Source organism: Rhea americana, unplaced genomic scaffold (genome assembly GCF_003343005.1).
Source record: "Rhea americana isolate MKP2758 unplaced genomic scaffold, rheAme1 scaffold_67, whole genome shotgun sequence".
Taxonomy (NCBI): Eukaryota; Metazoa; Chordata; class Aves; order Rheiformes; family Rheidae; genus Rhea; species Rhea americana.
Genome location: NW_028186834.1, coordinates 2,595,239 through 2,610,521, shown reverse-complemented (window position 1 = coordinate 2,610,521; position 15,283 = coordinate 2,595,239). Strand labels below are relative to the sequence as shown.

The 15,283-nt window shown below is 40.9% G+C and overlaps 1 protein-coding gene across 1 annotated transcript in view; it reads right to left on the bottom strand.

Annotated features, from left to right (window-relative positions):
• The window catches only part of NCKAP5 (NCK associated protein 5), a 350,376-nt gene that overhangs the window by 183,996 nt on the left and 151,097 nt on the right, over window positions 1-15,283 (bottom strand). Inside the window, exon 4 of the mRNA XM_085320938.1 lies at window positions 1,033-1,166. Coding sequence (XP_085177064.1) covers window positions 1,033-1,166 — 134 coding nt within the window. The remainder of the gene's footprint in view (window positions 1-1,032; window positions 1,167-15,283) is intronic.

The window sequence follows — 15,283 nt, the reverse complement described above, 5'->3', positions numbered from 1 at the left end:
AAAAAAAATCTTAAAAGCATTAATGGAAAATTTCCAGAACCAAAACAAATCAGATCAATTTTTTTTTTTTTTTTTTACTATTAAATGCTTTTTCAGCATTGCCTAGAAACTCAATCATAGATCAGAAGTTCCTCATGGCCGATACTTAGCAAAAAAAAAACCCCACAGAAAACCCTAACCCCCTCCTCACAGGCATACACACACAATCAAAGGAAAAACCTGCCCCACAACCTGTTTCCATCATTTTAAAACTGAACTTGAGCTTTTCAAACATTTGAGAGCCTAAAGGAATGAGTTAATACCGAATCTTGATGGAAAATACACAACATAAAATTCCATCATCTCTTGTGATTCCATTTTGATTGTTTTATTTTCTGTTCACATGATAAAACAATAAAAAAGATTCTATTTGATGATCTCATTGTGCATCATAACAACAATAAAGAACTCCAACCCTTATTATGGTTATATGAATAGTTTGTCTTAAAGCTCCAGGTCTAAGATGATTTTCTTCTAAGCAGTGCTATGTTCCAGCACGAAGCTCTGTTCAAGTCAATGCAGAAAGAGATCCTAAGCCAGATGGTGACCTAGCAGGTAAAAGGCACTACATTCTTTTTCAATTATTTAGACTGATCAAATCCATTCATAACAGTTAATAGAGACATTACTCTCAGCTGTAAAGACAACAGCTTTTCTTCTAGCCCTTCAAATAAAAATAAGGAAACAGTGATTCTTCAATGACATGCGCTTCTTGAGAAGCACGAAGCCCTGCACTTCTGTGGAAAATTACTGGGAATTCTAATAAATACAAAAGTCTCYAGAAATGAAATTTGTACATTGTGATATAGAATAATGATATAAACCTCTTAYGTTTTACAGGATGATATCAGCCACTTAGACAAATGCTTACTGTGTTTACAGAATTTCAGAGCGATCGCTTTTTGCCTTAGATTACATCCATCCCAGATATCAAGAAGTTTGATCAATCATATTCTTCCCATATGTTGAACATAGTTTACTCATGCAACATACCTGGAAAACTGTTCTTGCAGCCCACGCATCTGAGCTCTGCTACGCTCCGACTCCAGCGTTACCTCCCGTAATCTTTTTTCACTCTCAAGTCTTAAAAGTCTTTCTTCCTCCAACTCATGTATCAGCTTCTCACGCTGAAAGATCATAAAGGTTATTCATTAATTGCAGATGTAAAACATCCTTTTAGGATAAACTTTATATTAAGTTTGGGAAAAATCATTAAGCAGTCAAAATAATTATCCCAACTATTCAGTCCCATCATTTTGGGGAGGTTGGACTAGATGATCTCCAGRGGTCCCTTCCAACCTTACTGATTCTATGATTTTTGTATGGTAATGCTACATCRAATAAGAAACTAGAGATGGAAGGTCTTCCAGTTGTGTCACCTGATAGCACAGAATTATTCCCTGCAGTAAACATAATGTTTACTCCAAGCCAGAGAATCTCTACTTTTTCTACAGTTTAATAATCTGTGCAAACGTAATACAATGAAAAATCCTGATTTTCCCCTCTCATTTTTCCTCTCTGATTATTAATCCTATTGCAGATTACTGCAGAAAAAGCCCAGCAGATTTTGATTTGGCGGGATCTCAACCTGTAGCATGGCAGATGGCTATAAAATATCCCCATTACCTTGAGCGACTCTTACTTGGCTCAGACCCACCAAAGTCGGCATAACACCTATTCAGAAAAAAACAACACTCCTGTCCTTCATAAGCTCTCTTTTTGCCTCATCTCCGCTCAAAATAACTTCCAGAAGTCATGTTTGAGATGTAAGCAATTTTAATGTTTCTTGSTAATACACTAGAAGCCTGAAACAGGTCAATTTTTATTATTCAAGAGGACGACTTATCACCCATCCCGTAATGGCTCGGTCCAATGAGCAGCCGAGGCCACGACTCCGCAGCCGCTGGACTTCTGGCTTTGGTTGGGGGGCAGGATTCCCACCAGCAGGGCACAGTTCACTTACTGAAATACTACGACAAAGAATACGATTTCTAAAAACCGGGTACCCAGTCAAGCAAATGCAAGAGAAATTAAACTGTCACTAATTTTCCTAATAGATCTAAAAGGCAGATAGAATAGACTGTCATTAATTGTTGAAACACAGGACCAAAACACCCCACGCACGACACACTGTGCTACCTAGGTAGATCAACACGTGTCATGGGCTAATCTTCAGTGGTTCTTTTACTTTAGTTCCAGATACTAAAACGTCATATAAAAGTGTAACTAATGAGAGCAAAACCCTATTTTAAAGCAGTGACATGTGATTTAGTAGGAATAAGAGGAAGAATTGAAAATYTGTAAAACATGCTACTGTAATAAAATAATATGGCCTTTTCCATGTGACTTTTACACAGAAACTAAATGAAATTTTTCTTTATGCATTTAAATGAGATAACAAACATATCAATAAAAAAAGGCAATTAACATTATACTTCCCCAGTGAAGGGGGTTCCAGTATCAGTCGACTGAAAAAGGTTAAACCACTGTAAAACTAMACCAGGTACAGCGTCTATATGCTCTGAAAAATCTCTGTGCACATGCAATTTGTAGGCTGGCAGATGTAGTTCCGTTGCTGACCTGATTTTTTATGATATATCTGCAAAAATGCATCTAAAAATTATAGATACAATTTCATTAGAAAGTAACAAAGGTTTCTTAGTGTTAAGCCATTAAATGGGAAAGAAAGATTATTTGTACGAGTCCCTYAGCTATAAATCTTACTGGATAATAATTTATAACAGCAGTAACCACAGGATCAAAAATATGAACATTAGCAAGTAGAAAAGGGACCTTAAAGACAGTGATAAATACCCAGATGCCACAAAGGGAGGCTGCAAAGGATTAAATGAAATATCTATTCACTTGTGGAAAGATATGGTGACTACTCAGAGCATGGAGGGCTTCTGTCTAGGTGTCAGGTGAAATATCTGGAAAAGGGAAAATTTCAAAACAAGAAATGAATTATTTGGAAATAAATGCATTGCTCTAAATAAATTATCTAGTTCATGTCCTTAATGTTATATAAACAAGGTATGTCCATGTCCTTAATGTTATATAAACAAGGTATGTCAAAGGTCCTCGGTAATCCTTCGTTTCTGCTTCAAGCTTCAAGTGCTGAGCACGAGCAGCTCCAAGCAGAGAAGACTCAGAAGAGACCTGCTGTGGCTGGGAGGAGAACCTGGCCCACCARGGGTAAAGGTTCAGGAGGGACTTTCACAGCCTTTACTATCTCTCTAGCTTTGCTTCCACCAAAGTCAACTTTAAAACTATGCTGTTCGGTGGCCCTTGCCAAATACTGCCAATGACATCTTCTCTTACAGATGACACTTGAGTGCTGCTAAGGAGGCATCCGTGCTTTCAGAGGGTGGTGAGGAAAATGACACAAAAAGAAACATGCAGCTACAATCCCATGCTGAAGGCATAAACTTTCAGAAGATACTGATCCAAAGGAGATAAATTCCCAAATAAACAGCAAGACAAGCATTCTTTTAAAAGCCCCAAAATTTTTCCTCGCAGCCTTGTGTCTATAGAGTTTGGGTTAAAGTAAAACACTTYGCTGTCCTGCAGTAACTAATGATGCACCTTGAGGAGAAGCAGGTCTGCTCTGGTCCTCCAGTAAGCCCCTCTTTCCACACACGAAGCACAAAGCTAGAAGATCTCCAGGGGGAGGAGGCCAAGGAGATGCAGTAAATATTGTATGCACTTCACAGCTGCTCTTAGCAAAATCTTACACTTCAGAAGGCGGGTGAGTATCCTTTCTTCCTCCTCACTGCCAAGACATTTTTCACGTCGCGTATGGTTTCGCTGACACGGCCTTACAGGCTGACTGTGCCCTATCTAAGCACATGGCCGTGCTGCCAGTAATCACCAAGACGGCGTTCTTGCAGAGCCCACAAGCCATACCAGAGATTCGGGGAGCCAAACGTTTCCCGGAGGGTAACAAGCCGCTGTATAAGCTATTTCTCGGTTTCATTCACCTCTTGTAGGTGGATCAGAGTGCCGATGCTACTATTTATTCCTTATACTTAGATGGGGAAGTCTGTGTTACTGCCCCATACACAAAGATCATCAGCACATCCACACGAGTGAGTGAGTTAGTTATTAAGGTGAGGAGAGGACCTAGGATCAAGCAAACAACACAACCAATTCACAGGACAAGAACAGTAAGATTAAAATAGTATTTAAACAGTAYGAACTTGTGCAACAAGATAAGTGTCCAGCTGTCCTGTGTCCTGTGCAAAATAAAGTGTGGAGCCAGAAATGGCTTAAGGTCCCATAGTGAGTTTAAAGGTACTGGAAAGAGATACAAGTACTATGTGAGTGAAGAAAAAGTTAAATAAAGTATCACTTGAAATACATCAAAATGTTTTAACACCAGAAAAATCACTGCTGGRTTCCAATGAAGTTGTATAGATTCACTCTTGCATACTCCTCTTTATTTGTTCAGTTTGCAGGGCAGAAGTGCATGGCGGTACCTTCTCAGAGAGCTTACTGTGTGCGGGCTCTCTCCAGTGGCATCCCGGCTTCGGCTAACTCCAGCRGATTTCTTGTTCCAAAACACGCTAGTCTCATCCCAGCCTTTGCCCCTGCGCCTACTTGCCTCCCCTCCTCTGTAGTGATACTCTGGTCCTCTCCAGGTTAAAACTGGTTTGTTGACAGGTCGCTCCTTCTTGCTTCTACATCTGGTAAGATTTTCCCATTTTCCTTTYCCCATCCTAATGGGTCACCTTAATAGTCTTATTAAAAAAAAGAAAGAAAAAAAAGGTAGGCCAAAGTATTTTATCCTTGTCAATTGATCTTTSGCATAAAAAGTGTATTACTCTGTTGATCGAGAATAACATGTTTTAAACAAAAATGTAGCTGTGTATCAAGATTCGAAACTACAGAGACTTCAAGTGAAAATTTCAAGGGATTCACTATTCCTAGTGTACAGGCTGTCGCTGTCCAAAAGGCAGTCAGCCTCACAGCTGCACAAAATCTGGTCCGTCCCTTCTCTGTTCAGCTTGTGCCCGAGCCCTGGGGAAAAAACAGTCTTTATACATAGCCAGGCATAACAGGAGTGCTTAGTTCAGGTATTAAAATGTCCTAGAAGGGCCACAGATGTAATCTCCTCTCATATTTAAAGTTACTTTACAACTAGTGAAAAAGGCTGTTGTTCAAATATAAATAAGATTCTTCTTTATTCTGGAATTTGTTTGTCCCAGTGGGGACAGTGGCTTTACTATGGTACTACTAATTATACCAATATGGGAGAGCTATTTTGTTAGCAAAAGTCTGCATAAGAATATTTAACATAGGTTTAATGTTGCTCAAAATCAAGCTATTAACCTTCACATTAATTTTTTAACAATTAGTTTTAAGTATTTGCCAAAGAGGGCCACAATTTCTGTGTAATTAATACTGCTTTTCAACTGATATTTTGTATTGGTTTTAAATGAGGGGAAGAAAATTATACAAAGCTTTTTGTCTATAGTAGGAAGCACTGTTAAGTCATCGCTAACCTTAATTGAGTAAATATATAAGATTTTATTCAATTTCTGATGCTACGCATCTGATAACTCTCCACAAAAAAATCATTCTATAATAGAAACATTACTGATCTAGAACACAATATCCTATCAACCAGAAGATCTACTGGGAACAAAAATAGGCATAACAACAAAATCAAGCAAATAAATAACAACTAACATATTAAAAGTCCACAAACAAGGTTTTCTAGCAAACCTATGCCTGATATCCTTCTGAATAAATATGTATGTTCAAAAAACTCAAAATCACTATTTTGTAACCATTTGAATAATACTGGGATCTACCTGTAYCAATACAACAACATCATGGATGTGAGTGTGCCACACACTGCAATCACTGTTACAGTAGTATTGAGTAATTCCTAGAGTCTCTTACCAAATTATGGGTTCCAGTTCACTGGGCAGGATACAATCACATGAATATTCATCCTAAAGGTTGCACTGCTTTGAAAATTACTGTCAGGAAGCAAYGCACAGGAGAACAAGGTGCCTGCCCAAGATGATGCATGAAGCCTGAGASAGGTTCCTTGGGTCTAATGCACCTGGATGTATGTAGGCAAATGGACTGGGAAGTGCAAGAAAATGGTGTYAGCCCTGTATCAGGTCACAATACAGTATTTAAAGATCATAAATGTGAGAGAGAGCTTTATGTTTTTCTGCTGCCCTGAGAGGCACTGCACTCTTACACCTGACTGTTGGTAGATGGCTGCAGCCAGGAGCTATGGAAGAGCTTGGGATGCACCACTGGTATGAGGAGGGGCAATTCCCATCCTCTAGCTCTTCCATTTTTCTAGGATTAATTATAAAATATTAACTGAAYAGAAACTGGAATTTGGGTCTCCATCTCCCAGTTGGTTTCTTTAACTAATAATAACTCACTTTTTTCAACACAATGAATATATTTAATTCCCCTGAGATAAAGCAGGGTGTTTGAATGCTATTTCTTCAAGTACCTCTTGTTAACAGAAGATGCCCAAGCTGGGGCTGCCCACATCTTGACCTGTTGGCTAAAGGAAAGTAAAGAGCTAAATTGCACAGATTTTACAAGACCCTGTGTTTGGTTTGGTGATAAAACAAGTCAAGGAATCCTAGGTGGCTCCTCCTCCAAGTCCTGCMCGTTGGTGGGGAAAAGCACTCCAGGCGGGCAACGGCTTAGGAGCACCGTCCCCTCTAGAGGCACCGGGCCAGCTGGCTTGTCACCTCTCTGCCAAGGCCATGGCATCTCCTCGTCAAGGCCAGAGTAACCACTGCCACCAGGACTTCCCTGCGTGCCCCCAAGGAGCTTGCTCCAAACCCACCTGGTGGGAGGCCAAGACCCCTCACCCCATCTAAACTCATCCCACAGATGGAAGAGATGCCATCACGAGGAGAGCGAGCGGATGTCATTYTTTACTTCCTCATAAATTGCACTGGGTTCTGCATTTTAGCTCAAATTAAAATGAGTGAAACTTCAGTGTGTCCTTTGTCTGCTCCTCATCGATCGCTGTTAAACTAAATGTTTCTCATTCTGTAATCAATACTTCTCTGCAAAAATAAACCCAGCCACTGACAAACAACTTTGCAGTATACTGCAGCTCTCCTGGTAGTGGCCTTTGACAGCATGAAAAACCACTACCATCAACGAACRGAAAAAAAGAGAAGTGCATTTCTTCGTATGCTTATTACAATTTGTACAGGCTGCTTACAGTTGAATCATTTTACTGTAACAAGAGTTTATTAAATTAGGCAGCTGTTGAAACCAGAGCTTTCCGACGGGGCAGTTAATACGCCTTCGTCCCTCATTACTGTTGCTGGCTATACTGGGAATATGGCTAAATATTCTCAAATACTCTGAAAGCTTTCCCAGGCATGAAGCTATAGGTGTTTTTAGAGCACTGTGAAGCATTAAGACATAAACACAAATAAGTACTTGGAAGGTTCACGGAGGAAGAGGTAGCTTTGTGTTTAATATTATTTCTGTCTCTTTAAAATGAAAATGTTCAGGTGGAAATTGCATGGTAGCTTTGTAATCAAAGCAAATTACCCCTCCACCTGATACAGATTTGTACTGCAGAGGCTGAAGAAGAAAGTTTCCTGATTTTATTAACTCGCTGCGTTTTCCTAACCGATTATTTCATGATATAATCCTTTTTCAGGAATTTATTCCCACTAAAGCTCTACAACATCAAGATACAAATAGTATACCAAGTAGTCCCTTAATTTAGGCCATCTTCTAGCTCTTCCATTGCAAAAAGCAAAAAGGAAGGCTGCTTAGAACAGCTTTCCACTCCCAAAACGACAGGCGGCCAGGATAAAGCGGGAGAATCTAATTGTTGGCACTAAATAATTTGTCTTAGCATTTTAGAAAACTGCCTTGAAAATAGTTAATTTGAATAATTTGAAACAAGTAATTTATTTTCCAGTATTAATTTTAATATGCTAATGAATCTCTCTCACTCGTATCAGGCTATATGCAGTGACTACTAGATGTAAACTTCAGGCTTTGCCTAGCTCTATGACGAATAGAGAGAGCGAAACATTTATTACTACTACTGATATTTTAGTGGCAATAAGACCGTGGTTTACGCACTGTACATTCGTTGGTGATAACACTGCCACGGACTGATTCAAGTAAATTAAAAACATTTCCTTGGTATAGTCACYGCTTCTGAATAAAATATGAGACTAGCTTTCGTTATGCAGCAGGTCAAAATTGCCACCATGTGGCAGGACAGCAACTTCATTCAGCTGTATTTATACGGCACTGATACGGTTTTAATTGCCTCTGTACAGCAGAGTAACTGCTGTGCTGAAGCTCCTTCATCACTGCAAGCRCGCAATTAATCTGAATTAGGCAGGCTGTTACGTGAGCACTACTGTATATACAGTTGGAGTTGTGACAACGTTTGTTTTACAGAGAAAATTTCAAATAATTTATAAAGCCTTTCGAGAGGGAGCCCGGCCGGCCCTCCCGCCGGCCGCCCGCCGCCTGCCCTCGGCCCCGGCGCGCGGCCGGCACTTTGCAAGGGGCGCAGGAAACGCGCCGGAGCCACCAATCAAACCAAACCACTAAAAAASAGGCCCACCAAGCCCACAGGCGGTCAGTCCCCCAGAGGCTGCTCCAAGCCTGCTCGGGGAGCAAGGCAGAGCGGCCGCGCGCAGCCCCGCGGCGGGAGCCGCTCCCGGGCGGCCGGCGCTCCCGGGCTCGTCCCCGCGCCGGAGCCGCGGCGTCCGGCGAAGGCAACCGCCACGTACTTCGAGCATCTCGCCTCCCTGATGAAACAACTGCTCTTCACTCCCGTTCACAACTCGCAGCCCCGTTTCAAAGACTTGAACTGATCTTCAGTTCTTAGCATAATTAATTTTTTTTCCATTTTCAACATACTATTTCCTGACAGGAGGAGGGGTAGAGGGAGTATATTCCTTAGGGGACTAGGAAGTCCGATGCAGTCAGATCATGTTTTTTTTTTTTTTTATTATTATTAATCTTAAAATGATAAAGCTTTTCAAAAATGAATTTGCAAATGTAATTGAGCTTTTAATAGCTTCTACAGACAGTAATTAAAGAAATCTCATTTCCCTAAATTAAACATAATGAAATGTTTTCCAAGATCAAATAAAAACTTGGAAACAATATTAAGACAGATAATTTGTATGAATATCTAGTATTCAGAAGTGTGCAGAATAAACTTCTGTCAAAATCAAAATGAGAAATAGTGGAAATAATAAGTGATGTAATGTAAAAATGTTTCTTCCCTGAAACATGCTAGGTTTTAACGGCTGATTCCAAGCCTTTTGCTAGACAGGGTTTTTTTGTAAGGTGACTTGCATTGCATTAAGATGTCCAACCAAGCATAAACGTGTTTGTTATTTTTATACTATGTATATGAAGCGTATGTATTAGGAAATAAGTTCTATAACCAATGTATCTTGTTTACAATGAGACTTTATTAACTCACTTGCAAACAAAAAACCTATYCATGCCAGTTTGCATTCCCTACTTGTTTGATTCCAGAAAATGTGTAATAATCCCAGTGTTTGAACCATAACTCATCACAAAAATGACGCGTGTAGACAAGAACTTGCAAGAGAACACAGCCAAATCATCTGGGCCAGCAAAGCGACAAAAGCTCTATATCTGACGACTACTCAAATTTACCTTTAAAAAAATTTTAATTGTAATTTTAATTTTAAGCATTTGTCAAATTGTTCACCAACAATTTCATGTCAGATCTGCGATTCCCAAACTCTTCCTAAAGAACAGATAAATGGGGCAATATATGAAACACCGAATGTTAGTGTCTTGGCAAAACAAAAACTCCTGTTCACAGAAATACAGCTAGGGTTTTGCAGTTTACTTTTCACAGAACTAATCTTTCAATAAAAAAAGCCACATCAAAAGTAGCAGSAGTCATTAAGCAGTAACACAGTTACGGCACACACAAACAGCTAAAGACTTCGCAGACATGGGAAAGCTTCTCCTCCCATCAGCCGCACGCTCTCCCGAAGACTGAGTGCCAGTCCCTCTGTCACTCGCTACTACATTTGATTCACTTTAAATAAATAAGCCACGGGACTGAATTCCCCGCAGCACAACGACCAGGAATACAGAAATCCAGGTTCAATCTCAGGTGGTTTAGAGACAGACCCAGTTGTAGTAAATGGCTTGCTCTGTGGGATATTGGCTATATTTAGTCCTTTTCCACTTTTCTACCTCATATTTAATCAGAAATTCTACCCGGGATGAGAAGAACATTCTCATGAATTTTTCTTTCTAAATACAGGAGGTAGCTCTGCAGCAAGTCAACCATTCTGAACAAACGAAAATAAAATACAAATGAAAAAAAGCATGCAACTCCAAATATGGACTAATTTGTGCACAGAAAACGACACATTGACAATATGGCATTTCCACAAAAAAAACTGCTGTAGATAAATTTATCTCTATATTAGTGATAATACTAAAATATTAGGACTTCATTCATGATCTTCTCTGCCTAAACATCTCTATCTTATTTAACATCACAGCTAAGACCTAAGAACTACCCACCTACTGTTGACTTGCAGTGAGGGGCCAAGAGATTTGCATGCAGTTCTTGCAAGGGTATCACTACGGCAACACTTTCAACACAACTGTCTGAAAAAACAGTTGAAAAGCTTGTAAATAAAGAAAGTGGAAAAGTGTTTTGGCAAGAAAGGCAGTAAGCCAGCAGATCAGTGAATTAAAATTATAATGTTTTTTATTGCTATCTTCTTCCAACCAGAAGCAACACCTATTGTCCACAAGAAGGTCAGTAAAATCTGAAGAAAAGCCCATCTTGGTGTTATTAAATGGGGCAGGAGCTGCCAACAGTGGAGTGGGTCTCTGCTTTTACCCTTGCCTTCTACTGCTGACAGGTAGTAAATAAAGCAGAGGATTAAAAAGTGGGTGACAGTAAACAAAAGCAAGAGTGTCATGGCCTGCTGCTACTCTTTTTCCAGGTGGAAGGAAGGATAAGGTTGCAGTTTCCATTGCAGGAACTCAGAGAAGTCAAAGTAGCACTCACTGCTACATAGATGCATCCAGGTCATAAGATGTAGGACTTTTTCCACATTTACTCATGCCCAGATTATATTTAATTTTTAATATGGCATGGGTTTTATAAATAACAGATCAGCTGCCAGCTTGGATGAAACTCCAGTCTGGACATAGATTTGATTGCATATAAATAAAAAATGGACATAGTCCCCTAAAGAACAAAGGAAAGCCTTAGCACTGCACTGTGTTATTCATTCTTGCTCTTTTCATTAACTTGCATTTTGTAGCATGTCTTATTGGCCAACAGAAATCAGTGAACTTGGAGAAGTTCCAGATCAACAGCAACGGCTACATAACTATCAACTATCTTTGACTTCTTCCTCTTCATCAGTAACAAGCAATGTTTGAATCACACTTAACATCTGCAGGCACAAACCAAGAGCAGCGCCTGAGAGAGCTTGGCATGACCACAGATAACTCTTCCACCCCTGGCAGCCAGGGATGTAAGCTCCAATATAAAAGCCCCTGTGGTTACAGATCATTCTTGAAACTATTAATGCAGGTATCCAAGTTTAGGGCTTAGAACATAAACTGTGTCGATGACTGACATTCGCTATTATTTAAAATACAATGTATGAATATTCAATCCAYCGCTGTTTATATTCACGCTGCTAGGATAAATCAAACCCAAAAGACTTAATACAGGAAGCGCCAGCTGACAGTGAAGTGTTATCAGTGGGCGAGAGGAAAGAGGAGGGAAGAGGGTCTTCGAGCACTGTACRGCGGGTCAATACTGCAGCTGGTATTTTCTTTTTGCATCTAAGAAAGATTTTCAAAGGAGGTTATAAAAGGCAGAGTTCCCAGATCCTGTCTTTTAAACCCCATGAACTATGGCAGCCAACAGTCAATTCAGAAGCAAGTGTATTCACRTTAATTTTAACCTGGTAAAAAACATTTTGATAAGGCACTATGTAGACCTCAGAGCAAAACAGTATTTTAGCAGAGCTGGGAAGCCTACATAGTGGGGAGAAAGAAGCCATGATTTTGCTGTCATGTTGGAATTTCACTTCTGATATACTCCTGGATATACTGATACACTATGAATGGATATACTGATGCCTATCCATTAGGGCAAGCCTGCTGCCCTGCAATAGTGCTCCACCACAAAAGCAGCATGGTCTGTAAAAAGGTTAGAAGAGAAGGAACAGGTAAGAAGACAATGAGAGATGACGTTTCCGTCAAGCTAAACTATTCATATCCAGTATTGACTCTAACCTACGAAATGCCTCATCTGAAAATAGCCAAGCTGTAGTCCCCTCATCAAAAATCGTACGAAGCAACACAGATTGGCAATATTTATTCCTATGCTTTCCAAAGCATGCCACGAATGGACACAGTCCCAGAGCACAAGGGACAGGAAGGGCACAGACACATGGCTTCTTCTCTGTATCGGCAGAAGAGGTCACTGCCCCAACCTGATCAGTCCTGACCAGCAGCGGGAGGTCACAGGCCTTTCAGGTCAGCAGAGAACTGCTTGAAGCTCAGGCTGGCTCCAAGTCAGTCCGTTGCACCAACCCCATTGCTGGACACGCTCTGAACTCCCCTGTTGGCTGTGCAATGCAGCAGAGGATGGAGCACTAGCACCATCCCTACCAGTGCTGCTGCTGCAGCACTAACCACCACTATCGCTTACCTAAACGACTGTGTGTCTATGTCCAAAGTGAATCTCATTTTCCTGTAACTGGCCAACATGTTCTTTAGATGATCTAAATGTTTTCTTTTCTAAATGACTGAATGCTCACAGAGTAAATGGGCATACAGTTGAATCAGGCACCTCCCTCTTGGCTCTGTATTAGTGAGATAGAAATCAGGCAGTAGGATACACAGGATAAACATAAGAGAAACACTTAAGAGTTGCATTTGGCTTAAAGGACCGGCCCCTGGAGCTCTGTTTCACTCCCCAGGGAAAGTCAGCATTTATTCCCAAGCTAGGAGCAGTGTATGTTTGCTGCCCTGACACTAGGGAAAGTCTGGCCTGCTTCACTTTCTGCACTTTTCATGGATGGGATTCCCCACCRAGGATTATCAAGAAGTTAAGTGAAATAGATGCAAGGCTAAACAGCAATTGGGAGAATGGGACCTTAATCATGCCAACCRTGAGAGGTAGCTCAGAGTGGTTTGCAGTGCCACCAAACCCCCACAGATATGGGAAACTCTGAGATTTTAGTTTTTACAYATATGCTTCTATCTGCCTTTCTCATCTAACATACTCAACACCTCCGGCATCACTAGTTTGCTGCTGGCCACCCTCCCATCCAGCATTTCTTTTGCTCAGGCTCTCTACAACATTGCTCATGAACATGTCAGATCTCATTACAATTTCTTCTGTGTTCACTTGCAGAGTCCTTTTACGGTCAAAAAGTAACTGTAAAAGAAAAAAAACTCTGGAATACATGCAAGGAACAAGAGTAAACAAGAGTAAACAAGATGTCTTAGTGCTTAGTTTTCTGACGAAGGTACCTCTGTCTTTTTCATCCTTGAGCGTTGCAGGCCCTGCTATAGGCAATATAGGCTATAGGATGTGTGGCAGGTTGTTTGCTCGCTGGCACATCTTCAATGGTATTTTTAAACAGAGCTACCACTGTAAACTCTTTACTGGCGCTGACGATGCACACATCCAAAAGAACAGACTTGACTCTCAGACACCAGACCGAGTTTGCAAGCCTGGTTGTTCAGTTGAAAAATATAAAATAACAAATTTGCATTCTGTTCTTCCTTCGTTCACAACTCAAATGAGTAAAACTGAAAGATGGTATCAAAACTCGCTATCATTTTGCAGAATCACATTTCAGTAACCGGTGAACTTGAACGTCTTTTCAAATTTTCAGAGACCAAACTCAACTCATCTACCAGCTAGCTAACTTGTGATACTTAGTTGTCCAGCCTCCTCTTCCAAGTTTATCTGCTTACATAAAATACAACTGTTGCATAGTATCTAACMTTATTTCTAATCTATTACTCTAATCTATTAATTGCATGTAATCATGTACACTTACCTGATGCAGAATGACTACAAAAAAATCTAGTGTTTTTTTCCAGCTTAAGAGTAAGGGATGGTAACTGCAAATGTTAGTTTGATTTTCTTACAGAAAAAAAAGAGGTGTTCTTTCTATAAAGAAAGTCTCAACTACTTAAATCAAGGAGGGTGCATCTCCCCTCTTTTCTGCCTCTTCCATCTTTAACATGGATTTWAAAAAAACCAAATGGAAGTAGTTGAAGCTATCCAGGCTGATGAGAAGTTCTGTTACAGGGCAATAAACCACATAATCCTATAATTAACATGCCTTGTCCTTTYGCAGCTGTAATGTCTATGCAGGTTTTCTACAGCCTAAAGAACCAGAATAGGAGCCAGGGGAGTAGGTCAAAATTCACGGCACATTTTGGCCAATGCACCAAGGCTTCACCTGGCTTTCACCGTGGCAGGTGCTCGGAGAAGGCGCCGGCCTCCTGCAAGCACGAGTGACCCTTCTCCATCAGCGCTGCTCAGCGATGCTCGAGAGCCGTCTGGATGTCTGGATCGCGGCCAGATCAGTCTCGCCGGCCCCACGGGCGCAAGGGTCACGAAGAACAGGACAGCACACTCTTTGTACTTGCATCGCTTCTAAGCTTTGGCAAGAAAGCAGCTTTGCTGCATATCTGCAAAGCAGGAAATTTGCTCTCCACTAGTGCTCCCGGGAGCTACTATATTTTGTAAAAATGAACAGCTTCCTATCAGTCACTCCAGACATCAGGTTTGGTATCAAATTCAATACAGGTGAAATATGAACGACATTGGCCTAAATGGGTCCGAAAAGAAACAACATGAGCCAAGTCAAGCAAACAAGCAAACCTTGCAAAGACGCACAAGTGTTTAGCGCGATCCCTCAGCCCCCGCGGGGCAGCGGGAAGAGCCCACCAGGGCCCTGGGATCTCGCGGCTTCCCTGGGCGCTCCATGCAGGTCAGCACCTGCGGAGAAAGAACAAGGCCAGGCAAAACTTCATCCTCCTGTCTCATCACGTTTCACTCGCCTCCTCCTACGCCTTTCTCAATTCGGGAACAGGTTCCCCTTATTAACTAATACAACGTACCACAGTTGGAAAAATGATGTTAGAATAGCACAACCGACACCGCTCAGAAATTTAGTTTTAGCATGAAAATTCTCTCCAGCTCCTGATT